Source organism: Ursus arctos, unplaced genomic scaffold (genome assembly GCF_023065955.2).
Source record: "Ursus arctos isolate Adak ecotype North America unplaced genomic scaffold, UrsArc2.0 scaffold_30, whole genome shotgun sequence".
Classification (NCBI taxonomy): Eukaryota; Metazoa; Chordata; class Mammalia; order Carnivora; family Ursidae; genus Ursus; species Ursus arctos.
The window spans coordinates 14,929,834-14,946,425 of NW_026622986.1; the positions used below are offsets into that span (position 1 = coordinate 14,929,834).

Below are 16,592 nucleotides of genomic sequence, written 5' to 3' on the forward strand. Positions count from 1 at the left end.
GGAATCAGTAGAAAAAAATTATCACTTCAAGGTAAAATCTGAGTTTACCATATAGCATATTGTAAAAGATGATCTGTTGAGGTTGAAAAGCCCAGTTTTGAGCTTTTTCTCTTCTGATAATCTAAATACCACTTCTGACACTACATACCCCTCCGTCTCGCTACTCCTATGAATTCGTCATTAACAGATTTTGACAGTATTTTTCCATCTTTTATCCAACTGCATTATTTTGAAATGCTGATCATTCTTTCTGGAATTAGAGAAAAATACTGGCCCGCTGCTTCCCAGGCGTTTATAAAAAATGTCGCATCAGTAAGTGTGAGCACCTGCTGCTTGCTGGTACTATTCCAGGAATCTTAGGGGTACAAAGAACAAACAGAACACTCTTTCAGCAGTGGATGGGGGGCCCTTGGATCATTTCCTGCATAGTGATATTGGATGGTGATGTGGGACAGCGATTCTAAAACAACTCCACCGAGAGGATCGGGGCTGTACGGGCTAAGCAGCACAGTACAATAGAGAGCCTCCAAAAAGTAGGGGTCCCGATGTCTTGTTTCAAATTAACTTTCTAATCTTACCTCCTGTTTATTCTGTAGGACACTGGAGTGACTAACAGGGATCTAATCAGCCGAAGGATAAAAGAATATAACAGTCTGATGAGGTGAGAATCCCACCACGCCTACAAGTTAATTTGGATGTAAAATACAACTGTTAAGAAATGTTCATTTCTTTCAGCAGCAAAGCAGAACAGTTGCCAAAAACACCTCGCCAGAGTCTCAGCATTCGGCAGACTCTGCTTGGTGCCAAATCAGAGCCAAAGACCCAAAGTCCACACTCTCCCAAGGAAGAGTCAGAAAGGAAACTTCTCAGTAAAGGTACTGATGTTAGTGTTCCTGGATAAATTTAACACAGATGATGGTTTAAAGTTGGGGTTTTGAAGGTATTTCGTGGGGCACCTGGGTGGCTCAGTTGGTTAGGCATCCGACTCGATTTTGGCTCAGGTCATGATCTCAGGGTCGTGAGATGGAATTCTGCATCAGGCTCTGTGCTGAGCGTGGAGCCTGCTTAAGATGCTCTCTCTCCTTCGTTTGCTGCTACCCACCCCTGCTTTCTCTCTCTCTCTGTCTCTCTCGCCCTCTGTAAAAAAAATGAAAGTAATAAATAAATAAATAAAGGTATTTCATGTTTTTTGGTACCATTTCTGCTGACCTCAGCCCAGTGTGAGCTAACTCAGAGGTCACCTTGACCCCATCTAGGCTAATGGGGCTTTCCCTGAAGATGGTCTTTGTCTTGTAATAAAGATGAAGTGAGGGGCGCCTGGATGGCTCAGTCGTTAAGCGTCTGCCTTTGGCTCAGGGCGTGATCCCGGAATTCTGGGATCGAGTCCCACATCGGGCTCCTCCACTGGGAGCCTGCTTCTTCCTCTCCCACTCCCCCTGCTTGTGTTCCCTCTCTCACTGGCTGTCTCTATCTCTGTCAAATAAATGAATAAAATCTTTAAAAAAAATAAAGATGAAGCGAAGGAAATACACGTCTATATAAAAGACACTATAAATTTAATGTAGAGGATCCAGGCGCTGTTATTTTGAGATAAAACCATCATGTTTGCTTTTGCTAAAATCTCATTATTAAGAAGTCACATTGATCCTATCTTCTTGACTGTTTTAAAGAAAACCATGGTACAGATTATAAAAGGGCAGAAAAGCATCACTGATTCAGATTAAATTATATGGGAGGTTAAAAGGAATGTTGTATTAGGGAGAGAATATAATACAATATTTTTGATAAATACAGGCTCTATCATTTCTAGTACAGGACTCTGATGTATATAAATCTTGATAAAGGACTTTTAAAGTCATGATTTAAACATGCTTGTTTCCATTTTCTTCTTGTCTTTTTTTTTTTTTTTTGCACAACAATCAAAAGATGATACCAGTCCCCCAAAAGACAAAGGCACGTGGAGAAAAGGTATTCCAAGTATTATGAGAAAGACATTTGAAAAAAAGCCCACTGCTACAGGAACGTTCGGTGTCAGACTGGATGACTGCCCCCCAGCGCATACCAATCGGGTAGGAGACCCCAGCCGCCCGGTCCTTAGTTCAGTTGTAGTCATTGTAGGACCGAGGACACAGCCCCTCCGAGGACACAGTGTCATTAATCTGCTGAGTATCTTCCTCTTCATAGCAGACCCAGCTTCCCTAAGCATTGCTGACCTGTAAGGGTGTGTTGAGTAATTTTATCTGTAATGCTCTTTTTCTAACATATTGACTCTGAAATAATGAATAATGATTCATCCATTAGGAATGTATCTGAAATGGTGAGACTTCATTTTCAAATCATGTGTGTTTCTGCTTTTGGCACCTTAAAAAGGAAGATGGGAACAAGAACCTGATTAAGAAAGTACAATAAATGTAAATGTGCGTGTGTGCACAAACACGTGTGTGTGTGTGTGTGTGTGTGTACAGTGTCCATGTTAGGATTTGTGTCATGACTTGCTTGATGTGATTCTCTCCCCCTCTTCTCTTTTGGACTTTATTCCCCTGTTCACCTGCACTGTTCCCACATTCTCGTTACTTCAGACTTGCCTCATTTCCTCTTCAACATTCATCTCGCTGGGGACCCTTCTTTCTCTGTCTTGACCTATTTGTTCTCCTCCCACTGTCCCAGATCTCTCTCGCTCCTTCTAATCTATTCCCAGTTCTGCAATGTCTATATTCTGCATTTTCTATCAAATAGCACTGATGTATGTATTTCCTCTTGGATGGAGAGGGCCTCTTAGCTACGATATACATCTACTAACAAATATAAACATTTGTGCTGTATTAAATAAAATATTTATTTCTTGTTTTGCAGTATATTCCATTAATAGTTGACATATGTTGCAAATTAGTTGAAGAAAGAGGTCTTGAGTATACAGGTATTTATAGAGTTCCTGGAAATAACGCGGCCATTTCAAGTATGCAAGAAGAACTCAACAAGGGGATGGCTGATATTGACATACAAGATGACGTAAGTGTGTTATTTCTATTCGAATACCTGATCTGTGGTTTTTTTTCCCTTTGGTGGTATTGACTACAAAAATGCCATGTTTCTATCTTGCACACCTAGAAATGGCGAGATTTGAATGTGATAAGCAGTTTACTAAAATCCTTCTTCAGAAAACTCCCTGAGCCTCTCTTCACAAATGGTGAGTGAACTCCCACAAAAGATATCAGTTTAAAAGTACGTTGTTGGAAAGCCAAAGATTATTAATATTTTGTCAAAGGAAGCAGGAGATTTTGCTTAGTTGTTACTTCTCTATAAAGCATAATTATGGCTATTTTTTTGTCATTCAGAATGTTTTTCCTCCAGGTAAATTTCAGTGAAAAATAAGAATTTATAAAATTATTTAGGTTCAGTAAAATATACGTTATCCTGTTTGTCCATGTTTGCTTGTCAAGTTAAAAATGTATTATTATTCTTTGTCAAAAGTCTTTAGACATAATAAAGTACAATTAGTAGAAAAACATTTTTTCAGTCAAGCCGAATATTTAACTTATATAAGACACTGTTGTTGATGTCGTTGTTGGGGGACAAAAAAGAGTGGAGACTATAAATGTAGGATGGTACTCCCAAAGAACTCACATTTTAGGGAATTTTATTTGATGGTAAGTCTTGGAGGATCATTAAAAATGTTAGCTGTTTTGGAGACTTACATTTCAAAGGCTATTTGGGGTCATCCCTACTAGGTTTTTGTATTGGATTTTGAAGTTGAACCTTAAAAGGAATCTCGATCACAACTCAAGCAATTTAAGATAAACTTGTTTTATTGTTCTTACTGTTGTTGTCAGATAAATATGCCGACTTTATTGAGGCCAATCGTAAAGAAGATCCTCTAGACCGTCTGAAAACATTAAAAAGACTAGTAGGTATTATTTTATATTTCTGGAGGTGCAGCTGAAATTCAGCCTCTTAATCCATCGTGAAAATAATATGTTTCAGATTCACGATTTGCCCGAACATCATTATGAAACTCTGAAGTTCCTTTCCGCTCATCTGAAGACAGTGGCAGAAAATTCAGAAAAAAATAAGGTGTGTGAAATACATATTGAAGAGGTGTGCTTTCAGGGGCTTTCATTGAAAAAATATGCTTCATTGCTTCCTGTCAGTCAAAACCAGGGTTATAATTCAACAAAAGCTTTAAAATACACCCTGTTGGCCAATGAACCCCTCAAAAGATCACTCTTAAAAGCAAAAGATCTAAAAATATGCGTCGTCACCATTTTGAAAAGACATTTCCTTTTACATTTATCCAGCAAGAAAAATGAAAAGTCAAAATTTTGCGTCTTTTATTTGTCATCTGTACATTTGCGATGCTTTTGTGCAATACAGCAATCGAAATGCACCCAACAGTATACAGGGAAAACTGACATTTTCTTTTTTGTTTCGTTCAGTTCTAAGCAGATAAGACCTTCTTACTTGTTTAACAGCATCACGTCACCTTTGTCAAATGCGCCGAAATTTGTTATCCCTTAATATTATCTCCCACTCCGTTCGTGTTCAGTTTTTCCTGATTGATTTCAAGAAATGTCTTTTCACCCCTGTTTGTTTAAATCAGTATCTAAAGGTCCACACAATGTGTTTGGTTGATATGTTATAATCTTGACTTTATCTCATTTTTATCCATCATTGATGATTGTTGCCTAAACCTATGATATCTTTAGAGGTTGCAAAACAGTGATTTTCTGAATCTTGGGCATTACTTAAAAATATAGAAACAAAGTCATTTTGGTTTCTGGAGAAGAAAAAAACCAGAATATCACAAGCTCAGGAACACTGCTGTCCCCTTTTCCTAAGAGTCATGCCTGCTGAAGGTCGAGCAAAATGCATCCTTCAGGTCAGTTTAGTGTCTGTCCTGTTCCGGAGGACGGTTGCTCACAGCTATAGTAAGCCTGGAGTAGGACAACGGGGTCAACCCCTGTTACCTGCAGATTGAGAAGTTTACAAGCTGTGTTATAATATCCTTTGATTCTCAATTTCCTCAACAGTGGTAGGGCATAAAAGGAAAAAGGGGGGGAAAAAAAGAGAGTGAGAGAAAGAAAGGAAAAAACCCCTATATCAATTAATTGTACTGTTTCCAGAAGTTCATCCAGGAGGATCCAAAAAATTCTCAATATAATTATAGCTGAAATATTTTCTAATTATTTTTAGCATTTCCCAAAGTGTATTACATCGTTCATCACTTTTGCTGGATGTTAGCAGTATGGGGGACATAGTGTCTGATGGTCTAATTAGTTTAGAAAGCACTGAATTAAACAAAATATAACAGGTTTCTTTACTGTAGAATTTTTTCGTGGCTTTACTGTATTAACTGACACCATGACTCTTAAGGAAGCGGCGAAGGGCATTTCATTTCCCTGACCTATTTCACTCCACTTGTGGAACGTCTTTCAAAAAATACGGAATTTGCCTTAAGTAATTAATGAATAAATAAATAATGACTATTTATGTTATTAGTTCTGTGTAGGAGCCAGCTAAAACTATATACCCACATAATAAATATGACTGTATACACATAAATAGTGACGTGTGTTATCATTAGTCTATAAACTTAAATGAAATCACAGTAGACAAGCACCTAGTAAGCATTTTGCATAAGACCTTTGCGATGGACTTGATTTTGTGAGCTGCTCTTACAAGTACACATGTAGGAATAAGATGACGTCTTCCAGGGGCGCCTGGGTGGCTCAGTCGTTAAGCGTCTGCCTTTGGCTCAGGGTGTGATCCCAGGGTCCTGGGATCGAGCCCCACATCGGGCTCCATGCTCCGCTGGGAGCCTGCTTCTTCCTCTCCCACTCCCCCTGCTTGTGTTCCCTCTCTCACTGGCTGTCTCTCTCTCTCTCTGTCAAATAAATAAATAAAATCTTAAAAAAAAAAAAAAAGATGACGTCTTCCAGAAGGACAGTAAGAAACATGCTTGTGTGCCCAGTTCAAGTCCGCCCTTCCTGCAGTCAGATTTTCTTTCCACTAGGCCAACTTTCTATGAAAACACTGACTTAGATCACAGTTTCTGCTTGTATCTCTGTCGTAAGCACAGTGTAGTGATGCATCTAAAACGTGGGTGTGCACACGTGTGTGCATGTGCACGGCTCTCCCAATATAGTGTATAGTAGGGTGGTTTCTGGAAACCAGGTTGACTTTTTGAGCTCTGCAGTGGTTTTTTTTTTTTTAACCCCTTGGTATGTTTCAGGGTTGGTTAAAGCTATTTGACATTTTAATCCAATTCTGAGTCCAAACTACGACACCAGACACTATAAGATACAGCAAAGGAAATCAAAGGATCTATACCTTTGATAATTGTGTAATTAAACAAGGAATACAAAATACCGTGGAAATGAATGTCCAAACATATAAGCATGTTATATCAGGGCGTTCAGATTGGCACAAGGATAAGCAGAGAGCTTTGGAAGTTCTCATTGAAGTAAAAATTGGTCAAAGAGGCATATTTCTGGACCTTAGGTTTTTAAATATTAGCACTTCTGATGTACTATGGGGGCAAATTTGGAAAATGTTATGTGTCTGTAAGCATTTTTTCTAGTTGTTTTTTGTGGGATTTTCTTTAGTTTTTGAGGGAAAGAGGGCTGCCCTGTTCTTTTGTGAGGTTTTTTGTCCTTTGATTTTAATATTTTTGTCAGCTAATGCTGCTCTCGTAATACTAGTTTTGAACCAGAGCAATTGCTTGCAACCAAAGACTTCATGGAAAAAATGAATGCCAGTTAAACAAGTACGTTGTCATTAAGGCAGGAAAGAGATGTTAGGTGTAGATTAGCTTATAGAAAGCCTACCTGGGAAGCATTAGTTTTTTTATACACAATCGGTCAACCATTCTTCTTTGAATTCTTTTTCATCGAAGGAACCTTTCAGAAATAAAATGCCAAACACTCAATGGGAATTTAAGCCTACTTTCTTAAGAAAAATTCTGATATCTTTCAATAACATCTTTTGTGCCAGATGGAACCAAGAAACCTAGCAATAGTTTTTGGTCCAACTCTTGTGAGGACATCCGAAGACAACATGACCCACATGGTCACTCACATGCCAGACCAGTACAAGATCGTAGAGACACTCATCCAGCACGTAAGTTCAGGCTTCGTCTCATCAGGAAAATAGCAGCTGGGATTTGGTAGGACAGAATTTGGTTATAATTTTTTTTCTAAGAAAACTAGTTTGGTTTTTTTTCCCTATATTATCCTCCAAAATATAGATACATTTGGGGGATTCTTTGGTTTCTCTTTTCACCTTTTTTTTTATTTTAAATTTTAGCATGACTGGTTTTTCACAGAAGAAGGTGTGGAAGAACCTCTTGTAAGTATCGTCCGTCAGCCTTCGTACTGACTTGTTTTCATTCGGGACACAGCTCCTGATGCGCCAACAGCATCACCGTCCTGCTTTTATGCTATTGTCCGCTTTGCACCCCGGAAGCAGGTCTATAGCTCCGCAGTTTCCGGTCGAATGAAAGTACAAGTATGATGCTTATTTTGTAGTTACCTAATGACATGTAAACGATGTAAAAAGTTCAGCATGTGTGCTCCACTCAATAAATGTGTCTTTTACAAAATGTTGTTTGAATTTTAAAGAAAGTATCTTTGAAGAGATGATGAAGAGATCTTTGTTTATTAACCATAGACAACAGTGCAGGAGGAAAACACAGTAGACTCGCAGCCAGTGCCAAACATAGATCATTTACTCACCAACATTGGAAGGACAGGAGTCTCCCCGGGAGATGTATCAGGTAACTCTTCCTGGGCAGTATTGATCTCTAGGTTAAGCTAAATCCTGGTAACCTGAAAGAACAAATCAATCACAAGTAACAATTCACTATGATTTTTTTTCCTTTTCTTCTCCTTTTTTTTTCCCCCTTTCTACTAATAAAAAACTTAATCTTCCTTTTCTGATGGATCTTAATTATCTTCCAGTGACTCTAATGCCATTGGCAGTGCATGGAATTGTAATGCTTGTCAGAATGGAAATCTGAGGGAGATGAGCATGCAAACCACTGTTTTGTTCTTTTTTTTTTTTTAATTCACAGTTTCCATGTAATAGTCATCACAAGGTAAAACAGATATATGCTACTCAATATGTGGTTGCTGTGATGGCAGAAAGTATGATCTAGACTGTATAAGTAGTTCTTATTCTGGAGCTAGACGTTCTGTTTAAAAGCCGCAAGTGAACTATGTTGAACTGCTAATGGGCGCCATTTTCATAAATACAGTATATTATTTGTCACTATAGATGTCACAGTAACAGTCGATCTGATTTGACATTTTCTTCTGTTTTCTCTTGCCGCCCTAACGTCTGGTTAAGTAGCGGTTTTTATAGGCTCTTTTGCTGACAATTTTCTCCTGCCAAACTGTTGCACTAAACCTAGCATGTTGTTTCACACGCTGTTCTCCCTTTGTCTCTAGTTCTTGTTTGAGTCCTAAAGGGTTTTTGCAGCACTTACTGACACAGGCAAATCTATACTGGTGTTGCACAGGCGAAGTGGGAGGAGTCTATCACACGGTAATGTCGCTAGTGGATTCTGTGGTGGCCCTGATGGACAGCTGGAGCTGTAGGAAGAAGGAGGACTGCTGTCCACACTGTAGCTGCCTTGTCTGCAGAAACCCCCGATTCTTGTAAATGCAACCTGGTTGATCTGTGGTGTAAATTTTCTCGTAAAGATTATTGTAAACAGATCAATACTACTTTCTTAAAAGTTTTTCTGCTGTTTCTTGTTATTTCTGAAGCAGACCGTGAGGAGAAATAGCATGGTATGGTCTACCAGTTCTTAAAGTCATAAAGCATTTAGCCATGTGTTCAAAGGGGCGTGGCAGGGGGCTCAGCTCATTAATTTTGCAAATCAATTTCCCTCAAGTTGAAAGACAAAATTTCACAATTGGTCTTCTCCTGAATAGTGCTAGCCCCTTCCTACCCTCTTTATAATTGTATAATCTGAGTTTTTGCCAGACAGTGAAAATTATGGTCTCCATTTTTCCATTTCCATAATAGCATTTGTGATAGATAACTACAAAACTGGTAGCAATTTAACCAAACTAGTCAAAAGGATCCCTGACTGCACAGATATGAAACTGGGGTCTAAAGTGCAAAGATCAGCATTATTAAAAAACCAAAGTGACCTGGAAGCAGGGTTACCTCGTGCATCCGTATGCATGCAAGTACATGCTTACAAAATTTGAGTTTGACAGTCTGACAAAAATCAATGGAAACACACTGAGTATGAGTGTCTCAATTCGTAGCTAGGATGGCCAACCATCTTGAAAGTTCTACATTGTGTATCAGTTTCAGATACAGGATGTGGTACATAGTACAATTCTTCAAAAGGTCTTCAAGCTTCTTTATTGCTAGATTTAATATTTAGAAATCTTGATAAACACTAGTGTCTCTGTTTTCGTTTAGCACAGGGCTCCTTTGCCATTCCTCTCATTGAGCTGGTTCTGCCTACAATTCACAGCATCCTTTCATGGCGGTGGCTTTCTGTGGTGCGGCTTGCATCTTTGTGAGCTCTGACTATCCACTGTGTCCTATTGTTTTGTTTGAGTTTTGCTTTCTCATTTCGTTCTGTGCCTGTCTCTTCCATAAGTTTTGCATTGTTCGTTGAAAGCAGTAAAGATTGACTAATACTGACCATGTTTTATTTAACTCCTCACAGATTCAGCTACTAGTGACTCAACAAAATCTAAGGTACATTGTTTCATACAATTCTGAACTATCTGGTGGTGGGGAGTTGCCTTTTGGCTGATTGTTGTGATTAGGATACAAGTGCATCCCTCTCTGTGTCCAATGACACAGACCAACAAAGTTTTTGAGAGCGAAAAGCTAATTCTTAGACTATGGTAGAATACTGGATTGTGAGTTGGAATGTTGGGTTTCTCTCGGCATAGTTCAGCCTACTATAAAGGAGTAGACACTTTCTTCATTCTTAAATATAAACATTTTCTAACATGTACGAAAGTAAATGGTATGTGTGAGTCCCCATGCAGCCATTATCCATTCTCAACAATTAACATGTGAGTGGCCATCTTGTTTCATGAGCACTTCACCCCACCTCCCTCCCCCTGAACTACCTTGAAGCAAATCCCAAGCATCGTATTTCACCTGTAAATAGTTCAGTGTAATATAAATCTTGTTACCATTACACATTTTTATGAAAATATATATTCTTGCCTTCCTTTCTGAAAAATCAGTATTTTTACATAATTTGTATTCCGTTGACACCACCAATTACACATTTGAGTAGTTCTGGGAAGTTCTTACTCTTAGAAAGTTTTTTATTAATTCAATGTGTCCAAACTTTGATCTGCTGAGACAGTAGCAGCTGGAATTGTCAATTTCTTAGAACATCATTCTATTTGGAAATGAGACACATATATCATGTTTAAATATCATAATGAGGTTATATATGATTAAATTATAATTCTTGCAGGAAATTGTACGAAATATTCCAATCATATATCATTCATTGTCACTTACCCTGTGATTTTTACTGGCTTTTTGCCCAGTTTTTTATTTTGAAAAATTTTAAACCTAGAGAAAAGTTCCAAAAGTAATAGTACCCCAGCCTTATGCCTTAGATTTGTCATTTGGTAAATCTTGATATATATAATTTTGGGGGGTTGACTATTTGAGTATTACTTATAGACATGATAACACTTTACCCCTAAATGCTTCAGCCTGCACATCCTGAGAACGGGGCATCCTCCTGTTTAATCACAGCGTAATTATCATAACCAGGTATTTAACATAAGTATGCAACATTACTATTTCTAATGGAGTTTTTACACAAATTTCCCCAACTCTCCCAATAAAGTAAATGTGAATTGTTTTTTATTTTCCTATATAGGATGAAATTAAGGATCATTTCTTTCATTTTATTGTCATTTTTCTTTAGGGCTGCTTTACTCTGGGACAGTTTCCCTTTTTTTTTTTTTTTTGCCAGAAGTTTTCAGATTTAGATTTAGATTTGGATTTGAGATTTCAGACCTGTTTGAAATTTCCTCCTTTCTTCTTACTAGATGCATCTTTCTTAACATGTCTTAGTCTGTCTTCAGCAGAAGGTGTTAAAATGTGGATAACCAATTAGCAGTGTACTGGGTAATCAGGAAATCTTTCTTATATAAAACAAAGTTCTCTTAATCTACGATTTCATTTTGGTGAATCCTTTTTAATACAAAAGCCTAAGTTTTTACTTTTTCAAGACTTCAGTATAGTAGTTTTAGTTTGTCTAATCTGTTTATGACCGTAGAGAAATCTACTTTCTGCTTCTATTACTCAGCATACTTCCTGCCTTCCTGCTTGTCTTACATGGTCTGTGGTTAACCAGCAAGTGTTTATTGACTCCCACAACCACCATTTACTTAGCAGTAGGCATCATGAGCAAACTAATTAAATAGTTGTCATCAAGAACCTATTACGTAGCTGACGAAGCCAGTAGCCTACACTACAACTTTATCAATGATAGTGCTTCTATGGTAAGGATTTAAGATATTTAATTGACTTTATGTTCTTTGAATTTTCTGATTTTGTTAACTTGAGATAAATGAGACATTACGAACCTGATTTGCCTAAGGCAAGTCTGAAGATTTTGAACTAAGGGAGGACCAAAGAGTTCCCTTAGTGAGTTTATCTGATACAGTGTGTGTATCATAGGGCGTCTGTAATTAGAAAGTTGAAGTCAGCCATAACATTTTAGTAAGGTATGTCAGGATATTATACTGAACTGTGTTAGGATATTAGCTCTTAAACCTGTGTTCCAGATTAAGGAACCTGAAGAATGTGGAGCATCACAGAAGCAGGGGAAGTCAGCTCACACAGGGAAATTAACAATAGGAGCGCCAGACAGCTCTAAGCACAGAGCATGTCTCAGAGAGACGGATGTGGATGAGCCGTGACAGAGCAGCTAACTACCACCAGTTGCCAAGCACCGGAACTAGTTAAACAGAAATAACAGGTTATCTCAGGAACAGGTTACAAGGAGGTATAAAGAATTGTTCTGTCCGTGCTCCTAGAGCGTTAGTAGAGTTGACTCAGTAAGAAGTGTTGGGGGAACGCTTTTTCAGAAGAGGATCTCAGTAACGTTCTCGTGTTCACAGTCTGGTTTCTCTGATTTCTCTCAGGGTTCTTGGGGATCTGGAAAAGATCAGTATAGCAGGGAACTGCTTGTGTCCTCCATCTTTGCAGCCGCCAGTCGCAAGAGGAAAAAGCCAAAAGAAAAGGCACAACCCAGCAGCTCCGAAGACGAACTGGACAATGTATTTTTTAAGAAAGAAAACACAGAACACAGTCACAATGACATTAAAGAAGAATCCAAAAAAGAGAGTGAGACGTTGTGCAGAAAACAGAGGATCACCGTTTCCAAAGAAAACAATGCTAAGAAGGACCCCGGTGCCACAAAAGAAGACAAGACCCCGCCCCGAAAGGACAGCGCCCAGTCGGAGGAGCCCTCCCCGCCGCACAGTGCGAAACCCAGGAAGTCCCCGACGCCGAGCTGTCGCTTCCCAGCGCTGAGAGAGCGCCCCCGCTCGCCCGGGACCCCCAAGTCCTCCCACTTCGAAGAGACGGGCTCCGACTCGGGCACTTTGCTTAGCACTTCCTCGCAGGCGTCCCTGGCCCGGTTTTCCAGCAAGCGGTCCACCAGCCCGGAGACGAAGCGCGGCGAGTTTCTGGCCGCCGTGAGCACCCTCACGTCGGATTACTCGACCACGTCCTCCAGCGCCTACCCCACCAGCCTGGACGGCAGCCGGCTCAGCCCCGACGTGCGCTCGGTGGCCGAGAGCCGGGGCGACGAGGCGGACGACGAGAGGAGCGAGCTCATCAGCGAGGGCCGGCCGGTGGAGACGGACAGCGAGACAGACTTCCCCGTGTTCCCCGCGGCGCTGACCTCGGACCGGCTCTTCCGAGGGAAACTGCAGGACGCCAGCAAGGCGAGCCGCCGCAACTCGGAAGGCAGCGAGGCCAGCTGCACCGAGGGGAGCCTGACGCCCAGCCTGGACAGCCGGAGACAGCTCTTCAGCTCCCACAAGCTCATCGAGTGCGACACCCTGTCCAGGAAGAAGTCGGCCCGCTTCAAGTCCGACAGCGGCAGCCTGGGGGACGCCAAGAGCGACCGGGAGACCCCCGCCATCACCAAGGTGTTCGACGTCATGAAGAAAGGCCGGTCCACGGGGAGTTTGCTAACGCCCACCAGGAGCGAGTCGGAGAAGCAGGAGCCCACGTGGAAGACGAAAATCGCCGATCGGTTGAAACTGAGGCCCCGGGCGCCGGCCGACGACATGTTTGGAGTGGGAACCCAAAAAGCCAGCGCCGAGGCCGCCAAGCGCAAGAACATCAAGCGCCGGCACACGCTCGGGGGCCACCGAGACGCGGCCGAGATGAGCGTGCTGAATTTCTGGAAGGCGCACGAGCAGGGCGGGGAGAGGGAAGCCGAGCTCTCGGCGGTGAATCGGCTAAAGCCGAAGTGCTCCGCCCAGGACCTCTCCATCTCCGACTGGCTAGCCAGGGAGCGCTTACGCACCAGCGCTTCGGACCTCAGCAGAGCAGAAACGGGGGACCCCGCGCCCGAGAACACCGGCGCCGGCGGGAGAGCCGCGGCCGACGCACCTTTGTCTTTGCCCGCCGCGGGCGGTTCTCCCAGTACCGTGGCTCCCACCACCAGGCCCCTTCTTTCCATACCACCGCAGTCACCCGACCAAATAAACGGAGAAAGCTTCCAGAACATGAGCCAAAATGCTAGTTCTGCAGCATTATAATGCCCAGCCTCATAAACTGTCTGAAACCCCAGGCAATAAAGCAGTTTCATCCCTGTCTTTAAACTGGGGCATGTCCACTATAGCAAATAAAAAGCTACTGTTACACGTTCCAGTAACTCTGTAAATATTTTCTTGTACCAGAATTGTTATTATGCAGCCTTCATTTGGGCTGGTTTCATCATTTTGCACTGTGGAATAGCTTTACAGTGCATTACTACAGCCAGAAGAACATATATATATATATATTTAAAAATATATTGGATAGTTGTATACAAATGAGCAAGGTATTTGTTGCAACTTACTACACAGTGTATACCCAAGATTACTGAAGCAAATAGCTGGCATTAGTGTGCAGCAAATTTGTTCTTTTGGTTTCATCACTAACAAAAGTGCCTCATCATAAAAATCCATTTGGTTATTAGGGTGCCATATCGTTAAAATTAGATAACTTACATTGAATAAATGAATGCATTTTATTGGTAACAAATTTCATTACATTTACCAGTTTTAACACAGGTGGATACGGAACTTGCATTCTCTCGTCATTCCAGGTGGGTCTCTGAGTTTTATATTCAAACTTTTAATACAGTTTTTGAGTTTTGTGTGACTTGAATTTTTAATCTTTCTGTAAAATACGTAACTTAAATGAACATATTATATGTGTATCTTTTCTTCAGATACCAGATTTGATATAAATGTTGTAACATAGGTGTGTAGATAGTGACCTGGATGGAACTGGCTTCTTTATCGAGAAGAATATAATTCTGCATGAGGACTTAATGAATCCAAACCTGTGTCATGCCTGTGTGCATACCCAATTAAACACTGGAAATAAAAATTGTTTTGGTGAACTTGGCGTGGCTTGAAACTTTCTATATTTTTTAAATGTTATCCATTTATAACTGCCTTAACTGGTCCTGGTTTAAAAAAAAAATATTACCTACTCTTGGGAGCCCTTGGGGGCTCAGTCAGTTAAGCATCTGACTCTTGGTCTCGGCTCAGGTCTTGATCTCATGGTCATGAGTTTGAGCCCCGTGTTGGGCTCCAGGCTGGAATTGGAGCCTACTTTAAAAAAAAAAAAAAAAAAATTACCTACTCTATTCCATCTCTCCTTTTTTTGCTGTGGCTAGGCAGCGATCTCTTATAAATGTTTACAGTGGCCTAACCTCACTTCTGTACACAGATAATATATAACTTCTCTAGCTGAAGTAATAGGTGTTGTTTACTTTTTGTTATAGATAATGAGTGAAAAGAACATACATTTGGGAATCAGACTGACTCGACACTTCCTAGATAAGTAAACTTGGTCAAATTATTTAACTTCTCTGAATTTATTCCTTCATATAAATAATGATAATAGTATCTATTACAAGGTTTATTGGACACTGTTCCAGATAATGACTTGAAAAATATGTCAAACCTATTCTAAGAAATAATAGGTACTTAAAATCTCAGAATGGTAGGACTGGAAGGGCCTTAAAAATCATCAGATCTACTGGTTTTCAACCCTGCCAGACCCAATATTCTCATTCTGTAAAGAATATTTTTTAATTTCTCCTTTACTATTCTAAAGTGAAATTCACAGATAATATAACCAACCTGTATAACAGATCTACACATATAATAGATATTTTATTCAATATAGTATGTGATGTCTCTAATTTTCTTATTATTATAGAAAAGAAATAAAAGGAAAGTGATTTATAATGAAGTGTAATAAACATTTCAATATGTGAAGTAGTCAGATATTTCACCAACATAGAGTCACTAACAGTGCAGTAACTTCATGTCTCATGAATAGTTTTGCTATTGGTGATGTGATTTTCTTAAATGATGATGAAGTTCTGAACAAAATAAAAGTACACTCTTTCCTACTTTACATAGTAGGTGCATTACTGGAAAAGCCGGTGTATTATTAAGCGCATCATAAATACTTCTTATATGTAAAAAAGAAGTTAGGTTCAAGGCTCAAATCATTATATTTTATTCATTTCTGCTCTTATATTTATTAGCCTCAATTTTCTTTGGATCCTGAGACATTTCCTACATCATTGATTTCCAGCCTTTTTTTGTTCTTTGATACTTGCTTTTTTAAAAGGCTGTTTTATTTTCATTTATTTCAAAACATATTCTAACTTGTATTGTGATTTTTTTTAACCTGTGAGTTATTTAGATGCATATTGCTTAATTTCTAAACATTTGGAGGCTTTCTAAGTGTATCTTAAAAAAAATTATTTTAGTATAATTCACATGATTATGAAACATACTCTGATAGTTTTAAGCTTTTTGAAATTAATGGAGGCATCCATTATGTAAACTAGCATATGGCCAATTATTATAAATGTTCCATGCCCACTTGAAAAGAATATGTATTCTGTGACTGCCTGCTTTATTGTGTTGATTGGGTCAGGTTTCTTAATCATGTTTTTCAGATCTCTTATATCCTTAATAATTTCTCACTTGGTTCTCATCATTTCCGGAGAGGTGATAAAGTCTTATCTTATGATTTCAGATGTATATGTCTCTTACTTGTCTATTTTTTCCTTATACATTTTGAAGCTAGTTTACTTGGTAGACATTAATTTAGGATTATTTTATCTTCATGGTGGATTGACCCTTTTATCATTATGAAATGCCTGCGTTATCTCTACTGAAGCTGCTTGTGTTAAAGTTTAATTTTACTGATTCTATTGTGGCTGTACCATTACTTTTGGTTAGTGTTTGCACAGTAAATCTTTCTCATCCTTTTATTTTCAACCCTCTTGTGTTTATATTCAGCTTTTTCTCTCTTATAGCAGCATATAGTTT

General features: G+C 39.6%; 1 protein-coding gene across 6 annotated transcripts in view; it reads left to right on the forward strand.

Moving 5' to 3' along the window:
• Positions 1–14,635, forward strand: part of ARHGAP21 (Rho GTPase activating protein 21) — a 133,028-nt gene extending 118,393 nt beyond the window's left edge. For 4 of the 6 annotated variants that reach the window (XM_044392164.3, XM_048219289.2, XM_048219290.2 and 1 more), the window contains 12 exons: positions 597–661; positions 736–875; positions 1,927–2,069; positions 2,854–3,009; positions 3,109–3,187; positions 3,831–3,904; positions 3,982–4,071; positions 6,991–7,116; positions 7,303–7,344; positions 7,666–7,771; positions 9,689–9,720; positions 12,153–14,635. In XM_044392164.3, the coding sequence (XP_044248099.2) occupies positions 597–661; positions 736–875; positions 1,927–2,069; positions 2,854–3,009; positions 3,109–3,187; positions 3,831–3,904; positions 3,982–4,071; positions 6,991–7,116; positions 7,303–7,344; positions 7,666–7,771; positions 9,689–9,720; positions 12,153–13,784 (2,685 nt within the window). In that variant the 3' untranslated portion in view covers positions 13,785–14,635. The remainder of the gene's footprint in view (positions 1–596; positions 662–735; positions 876–1,926; positions 2,070–2,853; positions 3,010–3,108; positions 3,188–3,830; positions 3,905–3,981; positions 4,072–6,990; positions 7,117–7,302; positions 7,345–7,665; positions 7,772–9,688; positions 9,721–12,152) is intronic. The other 2 variants (XM_044392165.3, XM_044392166.3) reach the window with 1 other exon arrangement.
• The last annotated feature ends 1,957 nt before the right edge of the window (positions 14,636–16,592 follow it).